The 10810-nt window shown below is 39.5% G+C and overlaps 1 protein-coding gene across 1 annotated transcript in view; it reads left to right on the plus strand.

The window, feature by feature from the left end:
• The window catches only part of gabbr2 (gamma-aminobutyric acid (GABA) B receptor, 2), a 138088-nt gene that overhangs the window by 33971 nt on the left and 93307 nt on the right, over window positions 1-10810 (plus strand). Inside the window, exon 2 of the mRNA XM_030789450.1 lies at window positions 919-1056. Within this exon, the coding sequence (XP_030645310.1) occupies window positions 919-1056 (138 nt within the window). The remainder of the gene's footprint in view (window positions 1-918; window positions 1057-10810) is intronic.

Raw genomic sequence — 10810 nt, forward strand, 5'->3', positions numbered from 1 at the left:
TCGTGTAAATGACCCTTCCTCTTCACCCTTGGATGTTTGTATTCTTCCGGTTTCACGCCAGTCGCATGTTAGAAACGGCATCGACACGCCCACTTGCTCGCTGTGCATACTCCAGACTCTAATCTGCTCTATTCGCTAATGGACCCAACAAAGAGAAATGTTTTAGAGTTTGTATTAGGGGGCTGGTAGAATAAACACCATTTAGAATCCAATTCGACTGATTCAGACATTTGCGTTCACACATACAGCCCCACTGGTTCGAATCTTGATTATTTTAAGGTTGTAGTGCATGTGTGAAAGCGGCTCAGTTTTTGCATTTATGTGTTTATTTATTTGTTAAGGTTTGTTTTAACTCTATATAAGCAATACCAAAAAAAAAACATTTAGTTGTCATAATTTCAAGTTTAATACTGTGATTATTTTAAATTTGTTTAATACTGAAAACACCAAAGCCATGTGTAAACCTCACCTCCTTTTGGTCTAGACTTGACCCCTATCTGCTATTGGTTTGTTCTGCCTATCTTAATATACAGGAGTGAGCTCTGGATCAGATTTAGTGAATGATGGCCAAAGTGTTGTTCCAGGTCTGGAACAAACAGTACTGTTACTGATACACTGTTGGTTTGAGCACATCCGGGGGAAAAAAAAACAGCCTACTGAAATAGAGTGATAAACTTTGGAAACAAAAGATGAAGTCTGCACTTTGCTTTCACAGTCCATAAAACGTGATTCATTAGTAATAACTACACAAGTGCAAGGGGAGACCAATGACGTTTCACATTCGCGGATGGAGATTTCCATTTTAGTGATGCACAGATGAATGTTTCATTCACAATCTATTTTGAAGTTACTTGTGAGTGTTACACTAAATCTATCTCTCTCTTTCTTTCTCTTCTTTTTTCCTCTTAACTCCATTAGTGTGACAACGCAAAGGGCCTGAGAGCCTTCTTCGATGCAATATGCTACGGTCCGAAGCATTTAATGATCTTTGGTGGGGTGTGTCCCTCTGTGACCTCTATCATCGCGGAGTCTCTGGAGGGGTGGAACCTCGTACAGGTAAGAAGCCCATTCCCTCTTTGTTAACCGAGATTTTGATGCTGATACTTTGACAGTTAACTTCAAGTTTGAGATGATTTATGGTTTAAGGACAAGCACTGTGTGTATGATCTCTTACAGTCTCTGATTCTTACTCATGGTGATCTTAATAATAACCACACACTGCACTGGAATTCTGGAGACCTTGAACAGGCCATTAAAAACAGCTCAGTGTATGTGATAGCATGTTCGAATGTTTGTCCTGGGCTTTGTAGTAAGTCTGACCATGAGGAAAATAAGTCCTCCAACCTATTTGTTGCCCCCCCCATCCCCACCCCCGACTCCATGGTTCCTTTCATCAGCGTTCAAATGCAACTCTTGCTCTGACAGTTTCTGTATGCTAAGGTTGCTGTTGCTGCACATGGCCGGAGAGAGTCACTCACGCAGTCGTAATCTTTTTTGACGATTATGTAATCGTTTTGACGGGCCTGTGGTGAACTGAAAGATGATGTCAGAGCGAACGAATGGAGTGGCCGCTGTAGAATTCCTCCCCGCTGGCGACAGCCACACTTTTGTGTTGGCGGGAGAAGGAGAGCCAAGGAAAGCTGGCCGACATTTTCCAGAAAGAGGCTGTCATTGCTATTCCCCCCCCCCCCCCACCCCACCCCAAAGACTCCCGTTTCCTCAAAAGACTACCCTTTTCCGAGAAGAGGCATGCAGGCACAATAATGTTATACTGCGTTGTGACAGTGTGAAGGAGTGTAGCTCCAATCTCCAATCTCGGGTCTTTTCAGATCAGTAACTGCTTTGTGTTTTGTATTTGTAGTTCTTTAAAAGACAGAAATTGAGCTAATACCTGTTCCTCTATTTGCAAATGGCATTTGTTAGGTTTGAAGGATAAACAAGAAGTGCCAGTACTTAACAGTTGAAAAATTTGAGGTATCAGCACTGTGTCACCATAGCAATAAATTGAAACACCGTACGTAGCACAATTAATAGAGGCCACTCAGAAGGAGCTAGCAAGCTTCTTGGCTAATTGATTCATCTTTAGGTCTTGGATTGATTGCTTTCTTATTCTTGAGAGAGTGTGGTGAAGAAGGGGTTTCAGAAGTCCTAAACTTGGGGATTAGTTCCCCATTAACCTCAGATGAGTGGATGTCTAATTAGCCTGCCTTAATCCACACAAGACTGATCCATTTCACGAGAGCAGAGGAGATGAACATTAAGGGAATAGATTATCCAGCCCTTCATCAAAACTGAACATCATTTTCATCGGTCCCAGATACCTTTATTTTTCAATTATAGAATCATTTTGAAGAAACTGTGAAAAAAGGCACAGGCACTTTTGATGTGGCACCCCGTCGATGCACAAGTAATTATGTTTTATGACTCTGACTCCGGAAGATTCTAGCAGGACTTTGGTGTGCACGATAGAGGGTGTGTTCATTAGCATTGCTGCGGCGGCTAAACTCTTTGGTTTTACGTACAGCTCTGTGACAAAGAGGAGTTATCTCAATCAGCTTTCCAAAAAGAAAAAAAAAGCCAAAAAAAAAAAAAAAGGCAAAACAAATACCTCAGGATTTGTTTTCACCTATTTTCCCTGACAGTATTTACATGTGTCATAGGCAGATGTACTGAATTATAAACTATAAACCTTCACAGGCTAAATAAGGCACCCCTGAGCATTGTAAATCCTTCACCTCTTGAGTCGTTAGCAGCCGTTGCGATTCCAGGCTTCATTGGTGAAACAGTCTGCACCGAAAAGACCCAGTCTTTTGTTATAATGTTCCAATCATTTTCATTTTAAACACTGCAGAACAATGTGTTGACAGCAGATTCAAGTCACTTTGATTGGACCCAAATATTTCGTGTGTCCAACAGAGATGTTTATCCGAGATATTTCTTTGTTCGGGTCTTTTAGAACTGATTGCAACAAATAAAAAGAAATGATATTGACAAGTAACAATCCGACGTAGAATAATTCATAACATATCTAACTCTTCAGAGAGGCTACGCCGTAGCAGGAAATTGGTCTCCCTTTAGTTCTTGTTCTCGCCCATAGGTTTGTTTATTCTTGAATGTTATGTGGTGTTTTCCAAAGGCCTGTTCCCTTTAGTCGAAGTTAGATGAATGGCTCCCCGTAATATTTAACAAAACCATGCGTCCAGCTCTATTTTTACCCAATGATAATTCAAGTATTGATCTGTTACTACACAGGAAATGAGTTTAGCTGATTGAAATGATTCTAGTTAGATTAAAAAGATGGAAAACTACTTAGATGGAAACCTCTACATTTGTTTTTGAGGTCCCGATGGATCTTTCCAAGTTAATATTTTCTTGCAGCTGTCAGTTGTTTGAACGTGAATTGGTGCCAATATTGCAACATTAAAAGTTTGTTCAGATCTCTCTGACTTGATTAAAGAGTTAATACTTTGTTAGTTAATGAGAAATTAGGGAAACATTAGTCAAACTTCAGAAGCCGGATGCTTGTCATGGGTGGGCAGCTGGGTATTATATGGGACAGTAGATTCGGATTAGGACTAAGGTCTTCAAATCTTTTCCATATTCTACTCTATGTAAATTCTTTATGTAAATCACACGCTTCCTTATCACTGCTCTTTTACACCTGTTATGAAAAAAATGTTCTCTTTTAAAGAAGAATTATTACCTGCGGCTTTATGCTACAAACCTATAATCATAGTTCAGTGACAAACGACAAATGACATGTTTTTGTTCGTTAAGTCAGCATTCACAGTTGCATTAATTGATGGTGATTGGTGAATGGCTTTGGTAGTTGAAATGACCCCTTGTATAGGCCAGGTACAGTACAGCATAATTGGACTCGTGTCTGTGTACACTATTATTTGTGCTGCATCTGTCATATTTTATTATTGTTGTTGTTATAGACTTTGTTGTAATTGGCAGGTGTTGATGGACCCCGTCTGGGTTGCGCTTTGTGGGTTGAAAGAAAATCACTATGGTGTCAGAACCCGATGAAGGTATTGCTTTGGTCAGCAAAACTCTTGGAGTATATTTAATGCAGCGGGAGAAACAAGGCGCAACACACTCTCAGATATTCTTGACTGACGTATGATGAAACTGAATGTAAATGTGTTCATAGGCGAAGCACTGACAAGAGACGTGGAATCAGTTGCAAAGGGCATATACATTTTTATCTTTAACCAGGCATCACTTCCAAGCTGTGGAGATATCGACGAATGACAAACTCCTTTGTATCTAGAGACAACATTCCCTTCCTATCGAATCTCACTCACCTCATTTCACCTCATGTCCTGCTCTCTGATCAGGCTGTCATCAACTAAAAGGTACTTTATTAACAAAATTAACCAAAGTAAACAAAATGACCTGTGATTTTTTTTTCACTGTTGCTGCTTATATCCTGTCACTAAATGTATTCCTACATAATGTCATATATGATGAATTACCACAGAAAAGAGACACACCCAAAAGTGACTAGAGGAGACCCATGGGCCTGTTTCTGGAGCACAAAAACGCACAAATGGGAAAAAAAAAACAAAAAAAAGGACTCACTGAGATGCATCCACAGAAAACTCGTGTTGGTTGGCAGTTTATCGCACTATTGCTACGTAATGGCTCAATAGAAATGGATATGACACATAGCTGAGCGAATTGTTTCAGGAGTTCCAAAATAGGCCCCTGTCTAACAACAGTGATTGTTCAAGGCCATTTCATGTAGTGCTGTGAAGTAGCATGCGGTGCATCAGACGTCGCTGTTGCCCAGAGCAACCAAGAGGCTCCTTTGATAGTGAGCGACAAGCATAGTGAGGGCATTTTGTTTGCTAATTACACGGCGGGATAAAATTAACTATTAACAACGCCATAGGAAAAACGGATTCATGCAATCTTGTCCCCTGACGGGTATTAGTTTAAGTGCATTAATTGTTAGATTTATTGTATGTGCTTATACATAATCCAATTTTCACGTAATGATGTACAGTAATAATGTACCATTACTTTGCTCTAAGTGGGTAGGGGTGGCCATTTTGTTAACAGAAGCCATTGGAAAGTCTGAGCCTATCAGTCTGTGCATTGTATCTGCATAATCTGTATACAGTCACATGCTTCCTCACAGACTTGGCCTGAATTATTTGGGATAAAACGTAAGTAAGAGTTTGTTGAGTTTTTTATTCATGTTCTCTCCAGAGATTGATGAATTTAGAAGATTTTCATATCTGACAGCGTGAACAATGGTGTGACTGTTTCGTTTCAAACAGCCAATGTGGCATAGTTCCAGAACAATTCCATCAGTGTATTAAAACACCAAGTTTTACAATTCCCGTACATGGTGCTATTTTTTTTTAGGCCAAATTTGAATGGGTTGTCCTTAGCTTCGGTTGTAGTGAAAACCATACCACAACACCCCAGTCCTCCATCAAGCTCTCATCTGCGTCCAGTTGAGATGGAGCTGGATCCTGGCTGCAGCTGCAGAGCTCTGGCAGACGCCATCCCTCCCTCTCTGACGTCAGTCACGGCTGTGGGAAGTGCATTTCCACAGCTTCTGAAACGAGGCAGCCTTTTCAGACCCACAGAGAGAGAGAGAGAGAGAGAGAGAGAGAGAGAAAGAGAGGAGAGAGGGAGCGAGCATGGCTAACCATCTAAAAGGATCTAGAGCATGAAAATGCATTGCAGAAGTTTTATTTGTCTTGTAAATGCTGATATGTCTGCGCAGAGGACAAGGTTACTTTTTATTTGCTGAGAAATACCGGGAGGTTTTAGATGGTATAACCGGTATAACTGCAGAGAATCATCCGCAGAATCTTTAATTATCTTTTTTTGGCTGAGAGCACATCATATATATAGTCTCATTCACATTTATACAGAGCTTTTTTTAGAGGATCACCTTTAATAAAAGAACATGCACAATCACCCAGAGCGATACAGTGTTATCTCTTTTAAAGGCTGGAGGATGGGAGCCATTGAAACCATTCGCTGAAATGATTGCCACATTATTTGAGCTTTGAGATATTCTCTCTCTATTTCTCCCCTCTCCCTACTACACACTACACACTACACACACACACACACACACACACACACACACACACAGATATCTTGCCATGGGTGTTGCTCAGTGACTGGTTAGTAGGCACCATCTGCCCTGGGATTTATGTAACAACTGATCCACAAGCAGTTCTCTCACATCCTGCGTGTGACTCACGTCCCATCATGCTGGAGAGCAGCATTTGTGTTAGCTTCACACTCACCCTCCACGTTCTGCACAGCTCAAAGTCTTCCATATACACAGCCTTCTGTACCATTATACGGCTAAATAACAGCAAAGCTTTCTTAAAGAGAGCAAGAGAAGGAGATAGAGACATAGTGAGTGAGAGAGAGAGAGAGAGAGAGAGAGAGAGAAACGGATAGACATGCTGAGAGATACAGGATGTTGCAAGAAAGAGAAAGGAAGAGAGAATTGCTGGCAGTGTCACAGTGAAAGATTCTCTCTCCGAACGATTTAAAGAGCTGTCGACAGATTTTCAGTGAAGGAGGTAATCGAAATGAATAGATGGTGACAGAGATGGTCTCACACTTGTGTTTACAAACGGAGAAGGATATAAAGGAGAGACACATTGCAGTGAAACAGAAAAAAAAAGAAAGAGGCAGCCAGAAAGAAGATAGAACGAATGAGATGAGTATTCGAGTGGTAGCCAGACATCTTCCGCAGGGAGGTGTTTGTCAGGTTTTTTTTTTCTTCTTCTTCTCCTTTTTGTTTTTTTACATACTAATATTCTCTTGTCATACATTCTGGTGTTTAATGTGGTTAAGGGTCTATTGATAGGTTAATATAGGTTAACTATATAATATTATATCATATTCTTTTTTCATGATGGTTTCTTACAGTTTGCTTTAAAAGGGTATTGCCAAGAGAGCCCTGGCAGCAGTTTGTGGATGACTGCATTCGGAGCAGAGGTTGTTTCATTACCTCCAAGCCTACTGGGAACCAAAAATGACTTTTGTAGACTTTCATCTCCCCTTTTGTGAATTCCAACTGCCCGAGTCAAAGGTGTCGGAGGAAAAAAAAAAAAAAAGAAATGCTGTTTCCAGCTATTCTCAAAAGAATTGAGAATTTCTGTCATGTCATCTTGAAGTTAATAGGAAAACCATTGTACAATTCTTCAATCAATCAAAGAAGGCGAAGAAATTTAACCTCCCAAAAGACAGCCCTGACACACACTCGAAAAACTCTCCACAGTAGAAAACAATTACAATTATGTATGTATTTATATATCTGTATGATGTTCACCATGATAAAAAAAAAAAAAAAAACGTTCCTTCCATTTCAGTCTTTTCTATAAACCACAAACCTTTTTAACCGGATAGATACACAAGGTTTCACGTAGAGGTGAGATTTTGGCTTACCCACATAGTGTTGTTCAAGGTGGCATATGACAGTATCACATGATCGCATGTAGTGAAATCTGATTGGCTAAAGGCCTGTTTGTGCTCCTTCTGTGTTCCATTCTGCTACTCTGTATGCTCTCTCAGATCTCAAGCGTCCCAGTCTTCCCACGACATAATGATCACCACACCATTGCAATCCCCTTAATCAACACTAGCCTTGATGCAATGCTCTGCAATTCCTGATTAGGGAAAAGAAAAAAAAAAAAGGGCAAACTCTGCTGCAGAGTTTAGGGATTTAGACTAAGCTGAACATGAAGGTCATATTTATGTATGAGATCTGCCTTTTCCAGTTTTTCCGAAGTATTGATTGTTGTTTTCTCATTAATTCAAGCCGTTTTAGGAGTCTCTTTTGTTTATATCAACCTTTGGACTATGGAAATAATTCATTTTTTTCTATTTTTTTTTTAAACTCAGTGTGTGTTTGTGTGTGTGTGTGTGTGTGTGTGTGTGTGTATGGTGGGGTGGGGTGGGGTGGGGGGGATGTTACAAATACAAAGCTATGTTTTTCTCATCTGCAGTTCCTCTGAGTACCACACTAAAGTTTTAAATAAAAGATAGCCTGCTGCCGAATTCTGCTTGGCTGACGTCAAATCCTTTCTTGTTCTAAATCCATATTTCATGCAGTGGAACTTTAAGGCAAAATCACTAGTGGAGCTGTGGGAACAATGTTGGGGGGCATTGCAATGGGTATGAAATATGTTAAACTTCCACTATGTTTGTGCCAACCACCAAAACTACAGAAAAACATGGCCTCGCCAAGAAAACATCAACAGGGGAAAACAACAAAAAAAAAACTGCAATGCCTCCACATTTCGAAGGATCAGTTTCTCAAGTTTACAAACGCCAATTTTTTTTACACAGGGGGAAGACACTATGATTGATCTAATATCGGGAACATTCATTTTCAAGTGTACCGATTCTATGCCATTTGAATTGTATTGCGTTCACTTTGTTGTCTTTGAAACCTACAGCTTCGCGTCTGGAAGATGTAGCTTGTACAAAAAAAAAAAAGCATTACCTCACTCGCTAACTTTTTTCTCTTAAAGAGGAAAAACGTTGCTAGAAACAACTGCTGATTGTTTTTTTTGGGTTTTTTTTTATCACGGTAACGGTCAGTGCCCCCTTGCTCATTAAATGGAGACAATTGAGACAAACGGAGAGCATTAAAATGGTGAATTGCCCTACAGCTTGAGACTGATGAGGTCCAGGGCTTGGAGGTGTTCTTGCAAACTGAGTCAGGGGCTCACTGTTAGGGAGAGTAGAAGCACGCTTAAGAGAGCCAATTAGCGGAGACTGTCTGACCGTACGTGCTCAGCTGATCGGGGCCCTGTGGACCCAACGTCCTCCCCCAGGGCTGCTGGACTTGGCTTATGAGAGGCAATGCAAATTACTACTGTTATTTTGCTCAACAAAGAGACAGTCTGGAAACCCTTTAAAAAACTTTTTTTTTTTTTTTTTTTTGAGGAGGTGGTGTTAGTGCTGGGGTTGTTTGTGTCTAGTTTTTTGGGTTTTCTTTTTTTTTTCTTTTTTCTTTTTTTTTTTTGCTGTTGGCTTTTCATGCCTAAGGTACAAGTCTTAAATGTTTGTTTTTACCAGAAACAGACCAAGGTCATGCTAATGCTTCATTAGCTTTCATCTTATCATGAATCAGATATAATCTTATGATCTTTCTGATAGTGCTCTAGTCATTACAGCGGTAGTTAGTATGGTGCAGTTCTTGGAAAAGTCTTCCTTTATAACACTTACTTTACATTATTGTTACATGGTGATATGGTTTGAATGTTTAACGTGTTTCTGACAAAATTAAACATTGTGGCATGTTGTGTGTTTACATTGTGTGTGTTGCTTTGTTCTATGTATAAATTCAGCATTATTATAATTGATATAACAACCAATCAATACACACAGCTCGATGCATATTTGAATATTGCTCGCACAGTTACATGTGCCTTATCACTTTATGTTCTCTCTTATTTAACCAGCTGTATCCACTGCACGCATTTCACCAACCCAAAGTACAGCAGGTACGTTGCGATGTCTTAGAAACTAACAAATACGTCTTTAATGGCAACTGATTGTGCTCTAATTCCACTATTTCGATGATCTCCCAGCACTCAGAACATTCAGGATTTCAGTCGATTTTGTCCCTGCAATACATTCAGTTTACACTTATTAGCATCATTTACCCAGCGTTCTGCTGTGCTGTGCTAATCTCTGAACAGAACAGTACAGCACTTGACGCTAAAGTACTTACTGAAGCTGTCTATAGATTGTGTGTGTGTGTGTGTGTGTGTGTGTGTGTGTGTGTGTGTGTGTGTGCGCGTGCATGCATATGCGATTTCTTTCTTCTTTTCTTTTTTTTTTTTCGATCATGTTTCTGTGAATTTAAAACTCCCCACACTGAACTGAGGAGACTTGGAAGTACAAAAGAATATTTATTCTTGCCATTGAAGGAACCTCTTGACACTGTGTGATCTGAGAGCCCATTCAAACAGAATCCAAGATGAGTGAACCCTGCTTTTCTACATGGGCTGGGAATATTGTAACATATTCCTATTATCTTCAATGTGAGAGGGGAAATGGAAATACTACTGTTTGAGTCATTGACTATGAATTTGAACAAAGCGTTAGCACAAACTTTTTCAATATTCACAAACACTGAAAATGAAACGATATTCATGTCCCACTCCCAGAATCATCATCACCATCTTCTTCGTCTTCTTCTCCTTAATTTATTTATTTTTACTTTTCTTACTCAGGTTACATATTCTAGAGCAGTCTTGTGCTAGGGTATGAATCATTAACTGTTATAAAAGGGGCTCTGTGATGGGGGTGCTCGAATAATGGCAAAAATCATAATCATGATTATTTTGGTCAATGCAGTATTGGGATCACGATTATTTAACTCGATTACTCATAGACTTTGGAAACCTCATGGATTTATTGAACAGTGGATCTTTTTTTAACTTATATATAATTATATACATATACTGTGTACATTTAAAGAAAAATGTGGCACAATAATCGTTTTATCTCAATTATCTTGTTTTCATATTAACTGGAAGTCAAAATCGAATTGAAAATAAAATTTGATTAACTGCCCTGCCCTACTCTGTAATAAGAGAACAGGACCAAGGCAAACTGTCGTTAATTTTAATCCAAAATTAATTTGGACAAATATTAACAAAGATATGATGCATTTGGGCTCTTCTGGGTTTTGTAAAGGCTCATTTTGGATGCTGGGAATGTTTTCCTTCACCACAATGTTAGCAGCCTTTGGCAAGCAGAGTTTTAATATAGTCAATGGCAAATCTCTCGATATATATTATGG

This window comes from Chanos chanos, chromosome 12, assembly GCF_902362185.1.
Source record: "Chanos chanos chromosome 12, fChaCha1.1, whole genome shotgun sequence".
In the NCBI taxonomy this organism is placed as follows: Eukaryota; Metazoa; Chordata; class Actinopteri; order Gonorynchiformes; family Chanidae; genus Chanos; species Chanos chanos.